This window comes from Tursiops truncatus, chromosome 17 (assembly GCF_011762595.2).
Source record: "Tursiops truncatus isolate mTurTru1 chromosome 17, mTurTru1.mat.Y, whole genome shotgun sequence".
NCBI lineage: Eukaryota > Metazoa > Chordata > Mammalia > Artiodactyla > Delphinidae > Tursiops > Tursiops truncatus.
The window spans coordinates 45,032,065-45,055,991 of NC_047050.1; the positions used below are offsets into that span (position 1 = coordinate 45,032,065).

At 37.4% G+C, this 23,927-nt stretch overlaps 1 protein-coding gene across 2 annotated transcripts in view; it reads right to left on the reverse strand.

Annotated features, from left to right (window-relative positions):
• RRM2B (ribonucleotide reductase regulatory TP53 inducible subunit M2B) overlaps positions 1 to 23,198 on the reverse strand; it is a 37,693-nt gene extending 14,495 nt beyond the window's left edge. Inside the window, exons 1-6 of one of the 2 annotated variants that reach the window (XM_073794642.1) lie at positions 22,976 to 23,198; positions 13,729 to 13,884; positions 10,094 to 10,210; positions 9,217 to 9,350; positions 8,544 to 8,638; positions 5,734 to 5,867 (exon numbers count right to left, since the gene is read on the reverse strand). In XM_073794642.1, the coding sequence (XP_073650743.1) occupies positions 5,734 to 5,867; positions 8,544 to 8,638; positions 9,217 to 9,350; positions 10,094 to 10,210; positions 13,729 to 13,884; positions 22,976 to 23,023 (684 nt within the window). In that variant the 5' untranslated portion in view covers positions 23,024 to 23,198. The remainder of the gene's footprint in view (positions 1 to 5,733; positions 5,868 to 8,543; positions 8,639 to 9,216; positions 9,351 to 10,093; positions 10,211 to 13,728; positions 13,885 to 22,975) is intronic. The other variant, XM_019925039.3, reaches the window with a different exon arrangement.
• Between the last annotated feature and the right edge of the window lie 729 nt (positions 23,199 to 23,927).

Sequence of the window (23,927 nt, forward strand, 5' to 3'; positions counted from 1 at the left end):
TTCAGACGTGCATTGTACATCTGCTTTAACATTGACATGGGGAATGCATTTGAGAGTCAAAATGGAGTAATTATGATAAAACTACATGACCATTGTGGATGTGATTTCAGACACATTCATTCCTGTATTGTTGTAAACTTGGAATTTTCTGAGCTATGTCAAACTCAAGGATGCCACAAGGATTTAAAAATTCCCCCACCCTCTTCAATGAGATTTTGGCTGAAGATTTAAGAGGATCACACCTGGATCAAGGTTGAGTAGAAGCCTTTCCAGCCAGAAGGGAAAAAGTAGTAACAGTCAAAAAGAGAAACATCTCTAACACAGGAAGAAAAAAATTAAACAGTATGTACAACAGACTGGTCAATTGTTAACTGTATGCATGGATGAGTTTATGTTCCACAGGTCTCCCCCTCACCTGGAAGCTCTCTTGCATCCCCTCAAAGCAGGAGACAAGGTGCTGCTGAAAGTATGGAAAGAGCAAGGACCTAAGCAGCAGCTTAAAGAGAAACAGAAGGGATGCTAGGAAGGGATCCTATAACATTCTTCTTACTACTCATGTCTCTCTAAAATGGGATGGAGTAAAGCCATGGGTACATCACACCAGAGTAAGATTACCAGAGACTGACCAGCCAAGCCTGCCTACAGCCAGCGAGCAGACTCCCGAGAAGTGGACATCTCACCCTTCGGGAAACTTAAGTATTTGTTCCGACAAGCGGAATGAAAATTCTGTTTTCTTAGCCTTTCTCATACCTTCTACCTATAGATTCATATGCTGATTCTTTTTGATAATTCTAACGGATAGATATGTAGTCAGCTTCCTATTTCCAGGTCTTCAGGATTGCCTTGATGGGTTTTCACCATACAAGGGATAGTTTGGAAACAGCTGGCTACAACAAGTCTCTCCTAAGTACCAGTTCCAAACTGGCCTTCAGACCTATCCTGAATTCCTAAGGGAATGAGATCCATTCTGTCTATTAAAGTTCCAGTCGTCACTCTTACCTCTAACCGGACCAAGGAATTGAGATCTTAATCATATAAGACTCGGATCCAGGATGTGGAACTCAAATATGTTTAATTTGGTATCTATTGCCCCAAAATTAGGCAGGACTATGCCCCATCTGAGCAAGAAGTAGTCAGAACAGTCATCACCCACTTCCCTGAAAGATCTGGGGAAAGATAAAAACCGAAGTAAGGATTAAAACCAATTCTTCCTAAAACAGGGTTCCTCCGTTTATGATTAACATCTCTATCCAAAATGATTGTTCCCTTTCTTGTCCAGTATCTGTCCTCAAGATTGAGGAATATCAAAGAAAAGGTGGAGTGAAACTGAGTGAGGCCCTGTGGTGCTCCCAGGCTTGGAGGCCCTTTTGTCCCCCATTTCTTGTAGGCAAGACTCCAGCCTCCATGACCTTCCCTGAGTTCCAAAGGGCAGATTCGAACAGAGAAATGTAGTTTTCTTCGAGGTCAGGAGCCCACTGTGTCCCCCTTTGCCTAGCAAAGAAATAAAGCTATCCTCTTCTACTTCACCCAAAAAAAAAAAAAAAAAGAACAAACAAAATTAAAAAGCAAATGACAAACTGGGAAAATATTTGCAGTAAATATAACAAAATTCATATTTTATATTATATTCATGTGATAAATATAACAAACTCAATAAACAAATACTTATTGAAAGAGCCCAATCAGTTACTGTGCATTGGGAATATATACCGATGGTAATAAAAGCAAAAGACCAGAACAGGTAACTACAGAAAAAAAGACAAATGACTAGTATCACTATGAAAACAATGTTCAATCTAAGCAGTAATCAGATAAATGCAACTAAAACTAATAATGAGATACTAACTACTCCTATCAAATTTATCCAATGTTTAACAAGTAAATCTGGTAAGGGTATAGTAAGAAAAGACATTTTCATACATTGTTAGGCGGGGCTACAAATTGTTATCTGATTTCTGGAAAGAAATCTGCAAGTGAGTATGATGGCCTTTAAAATGTTCATGCCTTATACTCTAGTAGTTTTATTTCTAGGGAATATACCTTAGGAAAATAGTATGAAATTAAGACAAAGCTTATATACAAATATAGTCATTTTGCATTATAGCAAAACAAACAAAAAACCAGGAAACGACCTAAATTTCTAATTATAGTCAAATAAATGATACATGTACTCATTAGGATATGTAATATATAATCTAACAAAACTGTTTCCGAAAAATGCTTAATGTCATAGAATAATGTTCATAATATTCTGCTTAGTGAAAAAAGATGATCTTAGCTCAAAAAAATATGAAAAACGCAGAATATCTCAAATTATAAAAATATGTTTGTATATATTTACATAGGTTTAAATGTAGAAAATTGTCCAGAAGGAAATACAAAATATGGAAGGTGGCTATCTCTGCGTGTTGAGACTGAATGATTTTATTCTCTTAATTCTCTATAATAATCATATATAACATTAATAATAAAAATTATTAGAAATTTAAAGACACAAAACAACACAAAGTAATTATACAAAGCATTTTTTTTTCTTTTGGCCATGCCATGCGGTTTGCAGGATCTTAGTTCCCCAACCAGGGATTGAACCTGCTCCCCCTTAGCAGTGAAAGCACAGAGTCCTAACCACTGGACTATGAGGGGATTCCCAAAAAGTACTTTTACATATTGTTTCATTGCATTTTAACAAAAGCCTGTTAAGGTGTATAACTGAAGAAACTGAGGCTCAGAGAAGTTAAGTAACTTGACAAGGTCACTTTAGAAATAAGCTGAGGAGCCAGGATTAGTCAATCAATGTGACCCAAATGGCTATAATGGTCTAACACTGAGAACACAAAGATAAATAACAAGGTTTCTGCACTCAAGGAACTTGAGTCCAGTAGAGGAGAGAGACAAGAGTGCAATAGAAAACTACTAGAGCTAATCAATGAATTTGATAAAGTAGCAGGATACAAAATTAATGCACAGAAGTCTCTGGCATTCTTATACACTAATGATGAAAAATCTGAAAGTGAAATTAAGAAAATACTCCCATTTACCATTGCAACAAAAAGAATAAAATATCTAGGAACAAACCTACGTAAGGAGACAAAAGACCTGTATGCAGAAAATTATAAGACACTGATGAAAGAAATTAAAGATGATACAAATAGATGGAGAGATATACCATGTTCTTGGATTGGAAGAATCAACATTCTGAAAATGACTCTACTACACAAAGCAATCTACAGATTCAATGCAATCCCTATCAAACTACCACTGGCATTTTTCACAGAAGTAGAACAAAAAATTTCACAATTTGTATGGAAACACAAAAGATCCCGAATAGCCAAAGCAATCTTGAGAAAGAAAAACAGAGCTGGAGGAATCAGGCTCCCTGACTTCAGACTATAATACAAAGCTACAGAAATCAAGACAGTATGGTACTGGCACAAAAACAGAAATATAGATCAATGGAACTGGATAGAAAGCCCAGAGATAAACCCATGCACATATGGTCACCTTATCTTTGATAAAGGAGGCAAGAATATACAGTGGAGAAAAGACAGCCTCTTCAATAAGTGGTGCTGGGAAAACTGGACAGCTACATGTAAAAGTATGAAATTAGAAAACTCCCTAACACCACACACAAAAATAAACTCAAAATGGATTAAAGACCTAAATGTAAGGCCAGACACTATAAAACTCTTAGAGGAAAACATAGGCAGAACACTCTATGACATAAATCACAGCAAGATCCTTTTTGACCCACCTCCTAGAGAAATGGAAATAAAAACAAAAATAAACAAATGGGACCTAATGAAACTTCAAAGCTTTTGCACAGCAAAGGAAACCATAAGCAAGACCAATAGACAACCCTCAGAGTGGGAGAAAACATTTGCAAATGAAGCAACTGACAAAGGATTAATCTCCAAAATTTACAAGCAGCTCATGCAGCTCAATAACAAAAAATCAAACAACCCAATCCAAAAATGGGCAGAAGACCTAAATAGACATTTCTCCAAAGAAGATATACAGATTGTCAACAAACACATGAAAGAATGCTCAACATCATTAATCATTAGAGAAATGCAAATCAAAAGTACAATGAGATATCATCACACACCGGTCAGAATGGCCATCATCAAAAAATCTAGAAACAATAAATGCTGGAGAGGGTGTGGAGAAAAGGGAACACTCTTGCACTGTTGGTGGGAATGTAAATTGATACAGCCACTGTGGAGAACAGTATGGAAGTTCCTTAAAAAACTAAAACTAGAATTACCATATAACCCAGCAATCCCACTACTGGGCATATACCCTGAGAAAACCATAATTCAAAAAGAGTCATGTACCAAAACGTTCATTGCAGCTCTATTTACAATAGCCAGGACATGGAAGCAACCTAAGTGTCCATCAACAGATGAATGGATAAAGAAGATGTGGCACATATATACAATGGAATATTACTCAGCCATAAAAAGAAACGAAATTGAGTTATTTGTAGTGAGGTGGATAGACCCACAGTCTGTCATACAGAGTAAAGTAAGTCAGAAGGAGAAAAACAAATACTGTATGCTAACACATATATATGGAATCTAAGAAAAAAAAATGTCATGAAGAATCTAGGGGTAAGACGGGAATAAAGACACAGACCTACCAGAAAATGGACTTGAGGATATGGGGAGGGGGAAGGGTAAGCTGTGACAAGGTGAGAGAGTGGCATGGACATATATACACTACCAAACGTAAAATAGATAGCTAGTGGGAAGCAGCCGCATAGCACAGGGAGATCAGCTAGGTGGTTTGTGACCACCTAGAGGGGTGGGATAGGCAGGATGGGAGGGAGGGAGACACAAGAGGGAAGAGATATGGGAACATATGTATATGTATAACTGATTCACTTTGTTATAAAGCAGAAACTAACACACCATTGTAAAGCAATTATACTCCAATAAAGATGTTAAAAAAAAAGAAGTGCAATACATGTTATGGACTCTAAGGTAGGGACAAGTTCAGGTTTCAGAGGAATACATAGAGCAAAGAGTGGTCAGTTTTACCTAATTGGGGTAGGAAAGTTTTAAGTGGCAACTTGTGAGAAGGTAATCAACAGATGAAAACAAAAATGGTAGAAAAGATGGAAAGAGTGTTGCAGACAGAGGGAGACAAGATTTAATGACTGACTGGATATAGCAAAAAAAAAAAAAGAAGCAATCTAAAATGACTCCCAAATTTCAAATTCGTATGACTGGGTAGAAGGTAGAGGCACTCAATGAGACAGAGAAAACAGGAAGAACACATTTCAGGAGAAAGATGATGAGCTTGATACTAGGTTTGAGATATCTGTGGAGCCTTCCAGGAGAAAACGTCTATCATGCACTTGAATTTATGGGTTTGGAGCTCAGGAAAGAATAACCAGGCTACAGATAAAGTTTTAATTGTTATGAGCATCTAGGTGGCAGCTGATTCCATGGGAATAAATAAGATCAGCCAGGAGGTCATGTATAGGGAAGGAGAGCGACCAAAGTGGGAACCCAGGAGTACATTGGTACATAAGGATGGGCAGAGATTGAGGAGGAACAGTAAGAGAGGTAGGAAGAAAACACAGTCTTAAAATCCAAGGAAGAATTGACTTCCTGTTTTATTTTAATTAACAGGATATTTGTGTCACCATAAGTATTTTCAGCAGAAGGAAAAATAAATGAACAGCAGCTATGATTACAAATATAAGTAGAAGAATACTTCATTCCTTACTTCATCTCTGCTGATGAGTTCATTGGAAAAAGTAAGTCCAGGCATAAGTCCTCTTTTCTTTAGCCAGAATATAGCAGCAAAAGATCCCGAGAAGAAAATTCCTTCTACAGCAGCAAAGGCCACCACCCTTTCCCCTGGGAGACAAAAAATAGTTTCACTTTCTGAAATATCATATACTGCAGACATTTTCAAGCTTATATATGTATAATATATACCTTTACATATATTTTTTAATAATAATATCACAACTGTTTTGCCAAGAAACACAATCAACAAGTTAGTGCTGCGGCCAAGTCTTCAGAGGAGGAAGTTTGCCACCTCTACCTACTAGAGCAGAAAGGTATGTCAACTTCAGGTCTTAGGTCCAACACTGGACTCCTGCAGGTCTTGGAATGTGGACAAAGGAGAGCCTTCCACACGCAAAAAAAGAGGTGATATATCTGTGCACCACACATGCCTGTGAGTGCAGGTACGTGTTTGTTTGGTTTTTTTTTGCAGGTACGTGTTTGTGAATGCAATATGTACATACATGTATGTTTGAACACTATGCTCTGTTGACCCTTTTGAAAACAAAAATAGCTCTTTAGACTAGTGACTTATTTGTTTTAGGATGGAGAGTTATCATTAATTTAACATAGATTACTATATTTTCATCTTGCTATTAATAAGATAATAGGTATAATTGATTCATTTTTAATTGACATGAATGTGATGTCATGTGAATGTTCATCTATAAGGGAACTAGACTATAATTTTATACAAACTTTGAATAAGAGGAACGTTGTCATTTTAACTATTCTATGCATTCACATGAATGCTACAGAATGAAAATCATAACAGAAATAATTATAGAAGGCTATTCTTTTTGGAGAAGATTAAAGGATTATGAGCGTTAAATTTTACAAATTTTCAAGAATAGATGTGAGCTACAAATGTTCCAAAACGTTTCTTCTAAAAGCTATAATGAATTGTAAAGGCTTCATGATTTTAGAGATAGGAAAGTAGGATGTATTTTTAAGATACAGCTAACCTCTATGATGCAATGCAATAAGATTGTGTAACTCATACTTATTTTGATGTTTGAAATGTAATTTAATTACGTATATTAAGGTTGAATCTATATATTTAATGTTTTAAAGTTCTTTAAAGGTATTTTAAAAAACTAAGCAGTATATCTCACTTTTTTAAAAAACTAAGCAGATTGTCACAGGATGACTGCCACCCTCCTCTATTTTCTCTATTTCTAGGTTACTTCTTTGGTAGTATCATGAAAGACATGCTTTCTGTGAGCCTGTCCATCATTTTCTATCCACACTAATCTTTTCAGTGCATATTGAACACCTTGACATTTCCCTTTGTTTTTCTCTAAAGCCAATGTTTCTCAAAATGTGCTTCTCAATCCACTTGTGAGAAAATCAGCTGGGTATAAAATGCAGATCACTCTCTGGTGAGGACCAGGAATTGGCAGGATTTTTCCACAAATTCTCCAGATGATTTTATGCACACTGAGAATCACTGCTTTTCTCATTCTTGAAATGAACTGAAAGCAATGCAGACATATATGTTTCTTCCCTGATACACTACATCTTGCCCATAGCCTACACTACATCACTGGTTCTTGACGTGTGGTCCAGGGATCCCTGGAGATCCACAGACCCAGGAGGTCTGTGAAGTCAAAACTATTTTCATAGTAATAATAAGACACTATTTATCTTTTTTACCATCATTCTGTCATGAATATACAGTGGTGTTTTCCAAAGGCTACACAACATATTCACAACAATCTGAAAAGCCTGGTAAAATACTTCTCCTTTTTCTAACTACATATCTGAAGGAGGTTGGATTTTCTTTATATACTTCAACCAAAACAACATTCTGCAACAAATTGAATGCAGAAGCAGATATAATCCAGCTATCCTCCTATTAAGTCAGACATTAAAGAGATTTGCAAAAATAAAAAACTAGGCCATTCTCATTCCAGTGAGAATGGAATGGCCAAAACTAGGCCATTCCAATATTTTGGGAAAATACAGTGTTTCTTTTCATAAATATACATTATTTATTTCAAACTGCAATGGGTTATTACTGTTAATTTAATATGCATTAATAATTAAATATTTTGAAAATTTCTTGGCTTTAATTTCTAATATGAAAATATCAATAGATATAACCAGTCCTCAATAATTTTTAAGAGTGCAAAGGAGTACTTAGACCAAAAATTTTGAGACCTCTTTCCCCACATGATGAATAAAACCAGAAAGTAAAGACAACCAATTGTAAAATAAATAAGAAAGGTACTTAGAGCTATTTAAATTAAATATCTGAATATTTTAATTAAATGTAATAAATATTTATATTATAAGAAACAATGTTAATCGCTTCCGTAAAAAAATGTTATTGGATCTCAACTCACCCAAAAGGGTGTTTGCGTTTAACTTATCTGTGAAAAATAAGCCTGTTATTGCAAACTGTTTCTTGCCTTAGTTGAGTGCACTAATTTACATATTTGTTCCCTGAAAAATGTTAAGACTTTGATTTGCTTTATTTTAGGGAAAATAAACATTACTGAAAGCATATAGTCTTGCTCTAATATTCTTGTCAGAGTCTTTGTGACTGATTCTTATTTACCTGTAATTATGCGCTGACATTTAACCTTTCAACTTTCAATTTAATAAACAGAATAGATAATAGATTTAGATTATTTTTCACCAGTTTCGAATTAATTCTTAGGAATAGTGATACTACACCATGTAAAATAGCATTGTATAACCCAAGGCTAATTTGATCATATATAAATTAAAGCTACATACCAAAAGTAGATTTTCTATCTGCTATCCATCGCAAGGCCCAATCTGCTTTTTTCTTAACATACGGCATTGTTTCAATTGCATTAAATAAAAATTCCCTGTAAAAACAAAAGATTAATGGCAAAGTTATTCACTTGGTTTTTTGGTTTTTTTTTTTGTTTTTATCTTTGGCTGCGCCACACGGCTTGCAGGATCTTAGTTCCCCGACCAGGGATTGAACCCGGGCCCTCAGCAGTGAAAGCACCGAGTCCTAACCACTGGGCCACCAGGGAATCTCCAATTTACTTGTTTTTAATCAGACTATATTTGATTCTATGCAATTCTATGGTATGCAACAGACCTGTAGTTTTTCTGTATTTTTGCATGTCCATAAAATATAGAAGTGAAAGTAAAACTCAAATTAGTGCTTTGGATCTGGTCTTATACAAAACTGACTAAATCAGAATATTTAATTTCTAAACAGAACAGTGTGTGAACAGTTTTTTAAGATATACTATCCAAAGATTTACTGGTCCTATACAAGTTTTTTTTAATCTAACACATTATTAAGCAATAGAAAATATTGTCCTCCTAAACTTCCATATTTGAATAATCTTTCCCTAATATTTAGTTCCTTAATATTAACATAATCAAGCAATAGGATAAACCTTTGTAAATAAAATCCCAGCAGTAATACCTTTTCTTAGGATCTCTGATGTAAGTGTCTATTAGCAAACTGTACATCTCTGAGTGAACATTTTCGATGAGAATTTGAAAGCCATAGAAACAGCGAGCCTCTGGAACCTGCACCTCCTGACTAAAGCGCTCCACCTAAGAAGATAAGGGAAACAAATATATCCAATTCTATGGGCTCTCATTAAACACTGCAAATCAGAATCTGGACATCAGAATTATCACTTAAAAATCACCTGTCATGCCACAGACAGGTCAGAAAGACCTTATGAATTATTTTAAGCAGTACTACTTAATCCATCAACCCTCCACAATTAGTTGCATACTATATTCTTAAGCAATTAAATAAACTGACCTATTAGGTGGAGATACTGCCTATAAAGCCAAATAAACTTTAGAACATCTACCAAAAATAATTATTTTGCTTTGTAGAATTGACCTTAATTAGATCTACTGAAGCCCCTACAAGCTTATAATGAAAGTTTGCATCTTCCCATTCTTTTTAATAAGAAAGCATGTCTTCTAACCAACCATAATAGAAGTTTAAAAATGGGAAGCCAGACCCAGTGCTCCATGGCAGAGCTCTGGAAAGATTATTAAGGTGCAGGTTCTCTATTAGGATTACTATCTAAGGGTAAAATCAAACTCATGCTTATGCCTTGTAAGTAGTTTTGATTGGTACAATATGCTTGATTTCATGATATTTTGGGGGGTCAAATAACAGAAATGTATCCTTGCCTCTGACACTTCATCAGAAAAAATGTTCTCAAGAGTTAAGTTCATTTCTTAGACATCATTTTTCAGACTCAGTCTGATTATCTTACCACCATTACTGTCATTTAACTGCTGAATGAGAACAAAAGTGGAAACAAAAATCTTACCAAATTTTCATTCACAATTCCGTCACTGGCTGCAAAAAAGGCTAAGATGTGAGAGATAAAATACTTCTCTTCTGATTTAAGCTTGTTCCAGTGAGGGAGATCCTTTGATAAATCAACCTGAAATAAAAAGATTTTCGAAAGTTTTAACTTAAATTCTTCTCAAAGTATGGAAAACTGACTTCCATTTCAAAGTTAAGGTGGGACATCTCATTGGCAGTAAAATGTGAAAAAGAAAAAAATTTCATCATTCTTGCTATAGACTGAGTATTTGTGTCCCCGCAAAGTCCATATTGAAACCTAATCCTCAATGTGATGATATTTGGAGGTGGAGCCTTTAGGAAGTGATTAGGTCACCCTCATGAATGGCATTAGTGCCCATATAAAGAGACCTCAGAGAGCTCCTTTGCCCCTTCTGCCATGTGAGGACATAGCAAGAAGACAGCTGTCTATGAAACAGGAAGCAAGCCTTCACCAGATATCAAATCTGCAGGCACCTTGATCTTAGAATCACCAGCCTCCAAAACTGTGAGAAATAAATTTCTGTTGTTTGCAAGCTATCTACTCTATGATATTATTATAGCAGCTCAAACTAAGAAAATTACAAAGGAACAGAACAAAATTAAAACATTATGAAGACATCTATCTTCTAGCTAATTGAGAAGCTGGCCAGGATGTCCTTTCAAAATATTAAAATTAACCTATTCTCACCACAAAAAAGAAATGGTAACTATGTGATGGGATACAGGTGTTAGCTTATACTATGGTGGTAATCATTTTGCCATACATAGTGTATCAAAGCAATACGTTGTACACTTTATACCTACACAATGTTATATGTCAACTATATCAATAAAGCTTGGGGGAAAGCCAAAATCTGGAAGCAATTAAGGAAGGGGCAAAATGGGGAGAGAGTAGAAACAGTCAAGAAGGAACTGAGGTGAATAAACTAATGCCTTTCAGCAGCCATTTCTTTAACATATTATATATATTTACCATTGTGTTAGACAGATAACTAGGCACTTGTTAAGCAATTGTAGCTGCTACCTTACTGCTGACTAATCTACTTTTATACCCAGAAGTAATGTCAGGCACATAACAATCTGGTTTTTAAAACAATTTATAGATATGGCTTCCTCTGGAAATAGAAATATTTTGGAAAATGTTTATTAGAACTAGTCCTTGGAATTAATAGAAATGTACTCTAGAGTTTGGTGAAATTTACAATTGTAAAATAGTCTTTAAATGTACCTTGTAGATATCATTTTGTCTCAGGAAGATCTCTTAAGTATGTTTCATAATAACCTCATAAACATTTGAAATATGTAATTGTCTTTTGTCCTTCTTTTATTTATTCTAACAAAGCCCTAATCTCTTTCACCATTCCAAAAAAAGACTAAAGTTTCATCCTTTCAATCATTTGTGTTCTTTTCCAAAGTCCTTTTTCTCATTACTTTATTTTTTAAATGTTTACTGAGCACCAACTACATGCCAGACACTGTGCTAAATGTTGGGGATACAATGGAGCAGAGAGGAAATATTTGTATACATCTTTTAAAATATGTAAGCTAAAAATCATGTCCTATTCTATTAAGAGTTCACTTGGGTTTAACTGACATCTTCCTGGTTTTTGTGTATTATACTCCTGATACTAAATTTTAATATTACAATATGCTCTCTCTTAAATATTAAACTTATCTACATTAGTCATTTTCCATTCCTAAAAGGTAAAACTTTTCGCCCAGCTTTATCTCATTTGAATAAATTCTCAATTTTACAATCTAAAGATTGATTACAAACTACTGGTTAACAGAACTGCCTGGGTAGCTTTGAAAAAAAAACCCAAACACCAGAACTTTATCTTCTGAATCAAGGCTTCGATGATCAGGCATATTTAGGAATAAAGCTAAATCACTGATAAAACAATGAAATCTAGAGTTGATTAAACTGTAACTTACATAATTTGTTTAAATGAATAATATGTGGAACTAAAAATGTGTTTGACTTCCCAATTAATTATGTATTTGAATCTTTCTATCAGCTGTCTATAAAACATGTACTAAATTTATATTTTAATTTTTAAAAATTAGTGTTTTTTAAGTCATAGTACTACACATATTACATTTCCTAAAAGATGTAAGAAATTTTTTGATGAATTAAAAAAACCCAGGTATCACAAGTACTTTTTTAACATGATGAATGAAAAAGCCACCTATGTACTCTGTTTGTTCTCTTAACCACATCTCACAAAAAACTTTCTAAAAACCACAGTTAGAGACAGTCAGGTGTGCCTAGCACTATGGCCCAATTTGAAAATGCTGAGTTTGGGTTTGGGTTGGTTTTTTGCTCTACATGCCAACTACAATATAACAAAGATGTTAATAACGTTAACAAATATAAAATAACAAAGATGGGTAGGTGGGTAAAATCAATGTAACAGAAGCTTCAAAAATTGGCGCCTTCTGATTTCTAGTATAAATCTCCCCCCTTCTGTGTAAAATAATAGCTTACATTTATTTAGTGCTTGCTAAATGCCAAGTAACATTCTACACATCTAATTAATCCTAACAACCGGAACTAGGTACTATTAGCCCAATTTACTGATGAGGATACACAGAGAGGTTTCACAGAGCAACTTTGCCAGTGGCACAGCTAGTACGAGGTAGAGCCAGGATTTGTACCTAGGCAGCCTGGTTCCAGAGTCTGCATTCTCAACAGCATATGTAAAGAGTCAATTTCTCAAAAAACAGATAAATAAACAGACAGATCCAAATATATCTAAACAAGTAGATATATCTATCTATATAGATAAACATGCACACACAGAGAACAGAGTGCTATACAGGTATCATCCATCGTATTCAAAAATGAAGACAATGATTATTTGCAGACTATGGAGCAACCGCTTGCATGACCAACTGCCCTTTTACCAAACCAGCGAGGATCTTCTGATTTGCTGTGTTCAACTCATTTCCTAGGCGGAAATTGCCACACTACAGGAAAACATTCCACAGCTGTCCTGTCTGTTGGCACAGCTGTGCCAGGTTTGATGTGGCTGAGGGCAGGGCCAGGCTGGGAGGAGCACTGTGAATTCAGGCCAGCACCTCAGAAGCGAGTGCCCTGCCCAGGCAAACTCCCCATGTGACAGCTCCTTCTGCACCATCAGATAAGCCTCTCATCTGAAAAGAGGGTCTCTAAGGCTTTCACTATTTCATGCTTTAGCTATGGCTGCAATTTTATTTATTCCACTAACCATAAGTAAAGACTAGTCTTATTTGGTCACAGCAAACCAAAACTCTGTTTAAAAATGGAAAATGTTCTGAAATATATTGGAGGTAAAATTCTGGCAGACTGAGATGACATTTTTGCAGCAGAAAACATGTTTATAGACAGTAATCTAAACACAAAACATTGCAGAACCCTGTATTTAGTACTATTTAGTACTAATAGTATTTAGTACTATTTAGTACTTAGTACTATTTAGTACAAATAGTATTTGTATTTCAAACATTATCTTATACAACTGATCTTATTCAATGTACCTTATAATGTAAGTTAAACATTTTTAATGTCCTGCAACAGAAAATGTGAACACTGCACTAGAGAACATGTTTGCTGATGACGGTGCTGCTACTTACCTCTTCTGCTGTCCAGAAGGAGGCCTGTGCCTGTTTATACATTTTCCAAATGTCAGGGTACTGGATTGGAAAGATGACAAATCGGCGAGAACTTTTTCTTAGGAGTGGCTCTTCATTTGACTTTGCTTCATTTTCGTTGGTATCTGAAGATAACTTCTGTGAAAAATAAAGTACAAGTACCCATTTTATGGAGAGATTTCCTCTTTATTCACATCTAAACACACATCTGGGGAACTTCGGGAGACAGCATCATTTTGGGAGCCAGTGTCCCCAGCTTGAATCCTTACTGTTATGTGGTAGCTGGTTAATGGTGTTTGCTTAGTTGTGTGGCTATAGGAAGTTCCTTAACTTCTCTGAGCCTTGGTTTCCTCATCAGTAAAATAATACCTACCTTAGAGGTTAATTGTGATGATTAAAAGTGTTTTAAACAGAGCCTGGTGCATAGTAATCTCTCAAAATATTATTGCCATTATTGTTACTTTGAGGATAAGTATAAAATTAGACCCATAAACGTCACAGTGGACAAATTTCTAAAGTTGTGGACAAAATGCCCCTTCAGTGCCTCTCACAGAGACAGAATGCTGGCATGAATAGGATACTGTTATGAGCTACTTTTTAAATTTTAATGTTTTCTTTTCTAATATTAACTGAAATTATAATACTTACCTGAAAACTCCTTACCAAAAACTTAGTAGCCTTTGTTTGTCTGACCCTTCCCATGTACCAATTGGTTTTTGCTATTTACATGTTAACATTCCTTTACTGCAATATGGTCTCACTGGGGCTGTCTCAAAGCTCTATGGGATAAAGTAAGAAACACACACCTAAATACATACTGCTTGGAAAGAGGATGGCACTCTAAAACGGGACAGTGCCATATATGTATGTGTGTGTGTGTGTGTGTGTGTGTGTGTGTGTGTATTTTTTTTTTTAATAATCAGCAAGAGAGCAGAGACCAGTTTTTATATATTGTGGTGTTCCCAGAGTACTGTGTCAAGTGTAACATCAATAAACATTAGCTAAGTAAGTGAATGGGCTGTTAATTTCTCTTTACCTTGTGCTCAGATTACCGGATACCTTTAGATTTTTAAAAATTTAACATAAGACCACAATACATTAGTGAAATAACCTAATAACCACTCAAAGCAAGCCTCCTCTGAGTGCCCTCACATCTCCTCCTCCCCCCACTACACCAAAGGCCTGGATTAGGTGCCTAACATAGCACATAGCTCACTGCAATTTAATTCCCTGTTACTTCTCTACAGTCTCTTCTAGACTGTGCTTCTTAACAGCAAAAACCAACTTTACACTTGTGAAATCCCTAGAGCCTAGCATAGTACCTGGCACTTACTCAATATTCATTCCACAAATATTTAAGCAAATTTTTGAAACGGAAGTGGTCAAGTTTTTTGTTTGTTTGTGTTGCCATTGAGGGCTCTGCAATCTCAAAAAAGCCGTAAGATCCTGACACTGCAGTTCCAGGCTCTAGAACAGGAGATACACATAAGACCATGTCCTCTGGGTCCGGTATTGAGGCTGCTTTTGAACTGTCACCACACAGATGCTTTATATACCTTATTCTGCTTAATCTGTACAAGTCAGTCAAATAGTAACAGTATTCCCATTTTACAGATGAGACAACTAGGTCTTGAAGTACATAAATAACATACCCAGGATCCCACAAGTGGTAAGTGGCAGAAATAAGATTAGAACTGAGATAGGTCTGAACTCAAAGCCTTGCCTTAAACTACATCCATACATATGTATGGATGGCAGCTAGTAGGGCCAGCCTACATCTAAAAACCAGAATTCAAAACAGTGAGATAACTAAAGTTAAAAAGAGTAAACACTACAATTAACCCTTGAACAACACAGGTTTGAATTGCACAGGTCCACTTACATGTGAATATTTTCCAATAAAAACTACAATACTATTCCATCCACAGTTGGTTGACAATCAGTGGGTGCAGAACCATGGATACAGAGTGCCAACTGAAAAGTTATATGTGGATTTTCAACTGCACCAAGGGTCAGTGCCCCTAACCCCCAGGTTATTCAAGGGCCAACTGAAATACCTCCTACTAAGCAAAATTAATTTAACAAATGGTACTGATGTAACCAGTGAAATGACAGGAGGAGGAAATCACCAAATTTGATTTTAGGAAAAAGCAAGAAAAATAAAAATGATTTCATTATAAATAAAGTTGAAAGAACCAAAGTGATCCTTTGGTTCTTACCAGCCAAACCGATAAGGCTTAAAGCAGTGATTTTTAACTGGTGCAAGCTTCAGAAATCTCAGAGTAAAACTTTCTCAAAATGCATTCGCCTTCTCCTTTACCAGGTTAAAATCACTATGTATAATGAGATCATTGAAGTGTGCTGTTGATGAGGATGTATTTCACAGGTGAATGATAAGACAGTAAAGATAAGATTGAAAATCAACACTTTGGAAATTGCCGCCTCTACGGCAGAATGTGAACCAAATGACCATATTTCACTCTACACTGTTCATTAAAGTACAAAATTGTGTTCACTTACAATAAGCACAAAGTATTATTCATGTCTTTAGGCAAGTCATTTCATCTGATCATCATCACTTGTAATTAGGAGGGTTGTTAAGAAAAGAAGCTGAATTAGGAGATACTGCCACGTAAAGAGAGGGGCTTTCACGAACATAGACTTTTGAACTGGGTTAGAGATGACATATTGCTTATTTTCCTGAAGCTAGGAAAAATCCACACACATTTTAAAACAATGTCAGGAGAACCACACATCCCAAAGTTCTAGGCTCTGCAGGGTATTCTCTGTGGATGTGGGCTAAGAACCCATATTTTAGAAGAAAAAACAATATGAAAAAAGGCATGATGGCATATGACATTTTTAAGAATTGGAAGTAACTTTCTATATCTGGACTTTATGGTATGTGGAGGACGACAGAAGAAGATAAACCAGAAAGGCAGAAAACACTTCACAATGACTTTTCCAAGTGTGCTCTTAAGAACTATGTGGTTCCTCTAGTGTCACAAACATTAGATTTAAAATTTCACTCTAAAATGTGTTTTTACAAGGACCTACTGTATAGCATAGGGAACTATACTCAATCTCTTGTAATAACCTATAATGGAAAAGAATCTGAAAAAGAATACATATACATGTATAACTGAATCACTTTGTTGTACACTGTAAACTAACACATTGTAAATTAACTATACTTCAATTAAAAATAATAAATGTTTTTAATAATTTAAAACAGTAATAACAGTAACTGACAGAAATGTTTTATACCATACAGAAAGGTAGCCACTAATGCATGGACTTGTGTTTCCAGGTTGTCCTTTTTTTTTTTTTTTTGGATGAACTCAGATGAAAGTTTCTCTAGCTATCTCTGCTTAACTGAAGAATAACACGAGATTAAAGACAGGCAGTTAAAAACAACAACAACAAAAACCCTGTAAACATTTGTCTCTATTTTTCAGGCGTGACCCAAGATTTTTTTTTCAAAACCAACCAAAAAGGAAAAAAACAATAATGCTAATAGTAACAATAACATAATAGTAGCTCTCTTGTTCGAAGTTAAGAACTGTTAGTTGAAAACTGGTTAAATTAAGGAATCACAAGAAAAGTATATATGCCTTAAACTATTTGATTTCACTTAAAACATTTACATTTATTTGCTAATCTTCTGCTATAAGGCCAAAACGTTGTCGTTGTCACACTGATTGGAGTCCCAAGACTTTCTGACATTAAGACAGCACAACGCAACACCTATACTTTCTAGTTTCAACACACTTAGGGTAGCGCAATCTCAGTGCAAAATCCTTACCTCTTTTATGATTCTCCCCAATCTTTTTATACTTGTTTGCTTACATCTAATTCTACAGAATTTGTTAATAATTCATGTTTATTGAATTTTCCAAAGCTCTCAGTTTAAGTTTTCATAGAAAAAACTTTCTTTTCATACTCACATATTACTAGTTTCCACATATTTAATTAAATTACAGTCACTACAGGACTTCCCTGGTGGTCCAGTGGTTAAGAATCCACCTTCCACTGCAAGGGACACTGGTTAGATACCTGGTCGGGGAAGTAAGATCCCACATGGTATGGGGCAACTAAGCCCACGCACCACAACTACTGAGCCCGCATCCAGCAAACTACAGAGCCCAAGCACTGCAACTAGAGAGAAGCCTGCATGCCACAACGAAGAGCCCACGCACCAAAACAAAAGATCCCGTGTTCCGCAACTAAGATCAGATGCAGCCAAAAATAAAATAAATAAATAAATAAATAATTCAAAAATGAATAAATTAATTAGTCATTACAAAACAAGTACTACTGGTATAAACAGCACTGGAAATAAAGACAGCTGATCCTGGTGGCAACAGAAGTACGTGAGTGCATCAGACAGCAGCATACTAGCCATATGCATTTTGAATGCTACGGGTATCCACATATTTTACAGGGTTGATAAATCCACAGAATTGGCCAGTAGTGAATTAAGAGAACTTCTGAAAAATACGCGAGGTAATTCTTTACTAAGCTTGATATAAATCTTCAACTATCATCTATACACCAATTTAAAGTGATGGGGTCATCAAAACAGACTTACTATTCCATTGATTTTATAAGTAATGATAAAATAATATATATAATATATTATATATAATATATATGTTATATATATTAACTTAATTAACTTATTATATTATACAAGTTATATATATTAACTTAATTAACTTATTATATATAATAATATATATGTTATATTATTTTATACTTATTTTATACTTATTTATACTTATTATATATAATATATGTTATATATAACTTATACATATTAATATATAATATATAACAATAATATAATATTATCATATTATATATAATTATATTAATTATATATATTAATTAATTAAAATTAATATAATTAATCATATACAATATATAATTATATATTAATTATTAATATATTTAATTATGTAATTAATTATATAATAATATATAATATTATTATAACTTATAAGTTATATTATTAACTTATTATATTATTATATAAGTTATATATAAACTTAATTAACTTATTATATATAATAATATATATAAGTTATATATATTAACTTAAAAAATTATACTAATAAAATAGACAAAAGTCAATTTTATCAATTAGTGTTGTACTTATGATTTTGTTTGGAAAATTGGCCCAGGTTTTAAACCATGCAAGGGCATTGAATGTAAATATATATGAATTTTGCCATAGCTATTTTCCTGTCGCCATTTGATACAACTATTTTGACAATTTCTTTTTTACTCAGTGTCATCATTTTGACAAAAAGAAGCAAACGAAACATTTTTTAACTTTCAGCTGTTAAAATACGTACTCCATCTCCAAGCTTTATCTGAGGTTAAGGGGGATGCGCCTATTTTTTGCATTTTAAATGGATATTAAGATGTTGATTTTTTTGAAAATGTTGGAGCAGGTCAAAGTGGTCTGCTTTGATATATAACACTTTGGCATCTGGCCTTAGCATGCAGTCTACTGGGAGCAATTGAAAGTTTTTAATCAGGTAAGGAACAGAATCAGATTTGTTTTATAATCACTTTTGGAGAAATGTGGCTAGATTAGAAGAGAAATTGGAGGTGGAGATAACAATGAAAAGATTATTGCACTATACATCTCTTGCCTGAACGAGGATATCAGCTCCAGAAACACAAAAGACTGATTTAAGGGATATTCAAAAGTAGATTTAATAATTCCTGCTAAAATTTGGATTCTGGACAACAGGATAAGGAAGAGTTGAAGATGCCCTTGAGGTTTCCAGCTCCAACAACTGGATGATCAAAATGAGAAATAAGAGACTCAAAGTGCTCAGCACCTGGAGAATAACTGAATCAGACAAAAACTCTTACTTCTCACATTAGATGTTTAACAAAAGCTTAAATTGAATTAACTCCCCCCAACAACCCAAGCCATAACAAGTTACAAACACAAAAGCCTTTTAAAAATCACTTTGGTCGGGCTTCCCTGGTGGCGCCGTGTCCGCTGCCGATGCAGGGGAAACGGGTTCGTGCCCCGCCGGGAAGATCCCAAATGCCGCGGAGCGGCTGGGCCCGTGAGCCATGGCCGCTGGGCCTGCGCGTCCGGAGCCTGTGCTCCGCAACGGGAGCGGCCACAACAGTGAGAGGCCCGCGTACCGAAAAAAAAAAAAATCACTTTGGTCAATAAAAAAGATAATGGGCTCAAGTTTCAAGATATCCAGAAGGCAGCTGAAAATATAACACTATGGTAGTAGGCAGAGGCACTACCTCCCTCCTTCCTAATTCAGTGGAGATCTATGAGTAGTCGCCAAGAGGATGGATGTGATTATTCAGGGAGAACATATAGAGCAGCAGCAGCACAGCTGAGAATGCAGACTATCTCTCTTCACAGAAAAAGGGCAGATGGAAGAAGAGCCAGCTGGGATTAAAACTGGCTGAAATGGTTGTAAAGCAAAGGTAGAAGTGACCTGACTTGGCTAAAGCAAGGATCAACAGATGAGACAGAAAGGATCTACACTGTGGATTTCAATTGGGCTAAGATGTTTGGAGTTTTCTGGGCCAAAGATTTTCAAATATCTGGGGGGCTGGGAGGCTGAGACTTCAACTCTCCTCACAGGCATTCATTGTGGAGCACAGTTTAAAATCATTCCTGGGAATTCCCTGGTGGTCAGTGGTTAAGACTTTCACTGCTGAGGGCTCGGGTTCGATCCCTGGTTGGGGAATTAAGATCCCACAAGCCCCGCGGCACGGCCAAAAACAAAAAATCATTCCTATGGAGAGTCATGGAGAGTTTCTGGGTAGGAATTAACATGGATTGGGATGCCATGAGAAAGATAAATTGGACATCCCTGTGTAGGTTAAATTAGAAAAGAAAAAACATAGATTTTGGTAGCAACTATAGTGTCGATTTCAGAGGTAGAAATGACAGCCTGAATTAAGATGTGGCAGTTAGCGTGAAAAAGCTGCTTGAACAGGACTTTGCCAGTCTGAGGAGCTGGGCAGGTTTTGGTGGGAACTGAGACCCTTTTGGGAGTATTTATTTGAGTGGAGTGACACGGAGGCACAGGTTTAATGATGGATTAATTTGGCAGTGGTAAATAGGATTGGACAGTAGGTAAGACCGGAAGTAGACAAATAAATTTGTTGTAACTGCATAAGTGTTAAGTGAGAATGTGAAATAGCTTCTCATCGTCATTCCTTGGCAACATTCCACCATCTTTTTCAGAATGGTGCTTCCTGTTTCTGGTCACCTGGTCCCAAGAGTTACTAGGACATGCTAGGGCACCCATCTAGATCAAGATTCCCCAGCTAGCACTCACCCTGCTCTGATCTAGGCTGGCATTCTACACAGCCCCTCCCTCCCATCCACCTCCAATTTCACCACTTTCATTTGCTTGCCTTCACCTCTCTCCTATTCTTCAGGTGAAGTAGAATATTTGGATGCTGTCAGAGCCATACACTATTTGTAGGTGTTTTCATTTTCCTATTCCCACCAAATCTAATAAAACAGATGGAATACTGGCCTAGGAATGAGAACTTGGTTTTAAACCTAGCTCTGCTACTGATTTGTGTGGTCCTGGGCATATCATTTCATCTTTTCTGGCCTAAACTTTCTTACCTTGAAAATAGGGACTATCAATTAGATTAATGATAGTTAATTTTGAGAAACTATAAAAACTTTGAACCCCCTTTATCAGGAGATTCACAGCTGCACATACAAAGTCTACAAACTTCAGGAGAGCCATAAACCCCCTTCAAGGTATAAACTCTTCAAGGCAGTGTTCTTAAAATATGTGTACCAGGATCACCTGAAGTGCTTGTTAAAAATGGAGTCCCAGACCCATCCCAAGAGATTTTGATTCACTACATCTGGGGCATAGGCCCAGTAATTTACATTTTTTACAATGTTTTCCAGGTGTTTCTGCTGCAGGTGGCCCATGCTGCACCAATATATCTAGAGAAAAAAAGTACTTAAGGCACCCTTGCATTTCGAGTTAAAAACTGTGGAAGAGGTGCTCACTAAAATTATTTCTATATCTAAAGTACTGCCTCTGTCTTTGTGGGTCTGTATCAAGATAGGGATAATAAATAAAAATTAACTTCCAGGTCTTAAATCTCAATAAGTCTTGGTACTACTAGCACAAACAAAAATATCTGAGTTGTCCCATTACAGTGGGGAAATTGGTACTAAATATATTTGTTTCAAGAGGGGAAGAAAAAGTTTGAGGGCTATTTACAATTTGTTAACTAGCTACTAAATGTTTACAAAGTCAAAATAAAATAAAATCCCAAATCTGGAATCTACAACTTTCTGAAGAAATGTAGGGCCAAGCAAGTGTCTCTGTGAACTGAAACTCTATTAAAATAATCAGATACCACACACAGCAACAGGTTTAGAAGTATTTACAGAATAACAGGGTATGAAAATTATAGTGCAACAATTTGAACTACCCTACAACCCTACAATCTAATGAATCCCAGCTTATTTACTGTTGCTATATACCTCTACTAATATAGAAGCAGAGAAGATGAACACGTTAACTAAGGTTTTTATTAAGCACCCACAACTTCTGTGGCACTTTGCATAAAGCATTTTACTTAATTCTCTGTGAAGGAAGTATCATTTCCACCATATAAATGAAGATAGTGATACCCAAAGATTCACAGCTAGTTTAGCCGGGTCTGAGAAAACTGGCCTCCTAACCTGATCATTTCATTGTTAATGAGGATTTCCCGACGCCATTCTACCTATCATCTCCACCCCATCCACCTGTGTCAATTTCCACAGGCATCCTTCCAAGTCCTTTTACCGATCCCAGAGATGGCATGCATTTCTCTAGCAGAGCCACCAGTCCTCGGCCCTTGCCTCAATTTCCCCGGCTAGGGCTCCAGAACAGGGAAGGATGGGAGGGGGGGAGCGCCTTGCCCCGGTCTGAAGTCTCAGAGCATTGCCTTTGGGTAGCCCCGGAACAGAGCAGTGGAGCAGAAACCCGGCTCGCTCCTCACCCCTCCCCGGGGACTGCCTCCCGGGCGCTCGAAAAGACGAAACCCGTCTGCAGCGACGACTCGAAGCCGGGCCGACACCAGGTTTCAGAAGGCAATGAATAAAATTTCTCACAGCGCTCCTGCACCTTGCAGGTCCCCGCCGCAACCCGCAATCTAGAGGCCAGTCGTGACTGGGGGCGGGAGAGGAAGCAGCAGCAATGTTTACCTCCTCCTGCTGGGGCCTGGACGCTTCCGGCCTTTCCGCGTCTCCCATCGCGCAGACTCCGCCAGAGCTACGAGAGCAGAGGGAACCAAGTGCCTCAGGCCACCTCCACCTGGGACAGAACCAAGTAGCCGGCGGGTCCTCTGAGTCGGCCCCGACCCCTCCTACTCCTGCCGGCCCCGCCCCGCTCCACTCTGTCGACCTCACTTTCTCGCCTGCCCATTGAGGGACTGTCCCAGCTCTGGCCTGGCCCCGCCTCCCCGGCCTCAGGGACCCGCCTGCTCCGCAGGCCCCGCCCCACTCCTCTGCGCCGGCCCCACCTCCCGCCTGTTTAATGAGGGTCCCTCCCTGCGCCTGCCGGCCCCGCCTCTCCCGCCTCCGGGCCCCGCCCCGCTGCGCCGGCCCCATCTCCCGCCTGCCCAGTGAGTGATTCTCTCTGCGTCTGCTGGCCCCGCCTCCCACGCCTCCAGGCCCTGCCTCCTCCGGCAGCCCACGCCCCCACGCCGGCCCCGCCCCCTGCTCGCTCACTGAGGAACTCTCCCAGAGGCACCCCCCTCGGCACGACCCCCAGTCTGTGGCCTGAGGGGTTCGGCTTTCGGCTCCTTCCGCGAGGCTGTCCTCTAGTCGCGCGGTGCAGGAGGTGCCCGGACCTGCCAGGTCATCTCTCTTGGTCGAGACTCTCCAGCTAGCTCTCGCCTTGCCTCAGGAATACGGTGTGTCGCGCTAACTCGGCCTGAGAGACCGCCAGGTAGCGGTCGGACCACACACAGGAGGAGCTAAAGAGGAGAGAGCGCTCTTCGCGTGTGGAGCGGTAGTGAGGAGAAGCCATGCTCTCGGTGAGAAAAGAGGACCGCACCGTTACACCACTGGTGAAGAGAGAAGGCTGCCCTGCTTTGTCCTGAAGCGACCGAGAAGAGGTAGGCGGAAGGTGTGCGGGAACGGGTCGGTGGGGCGT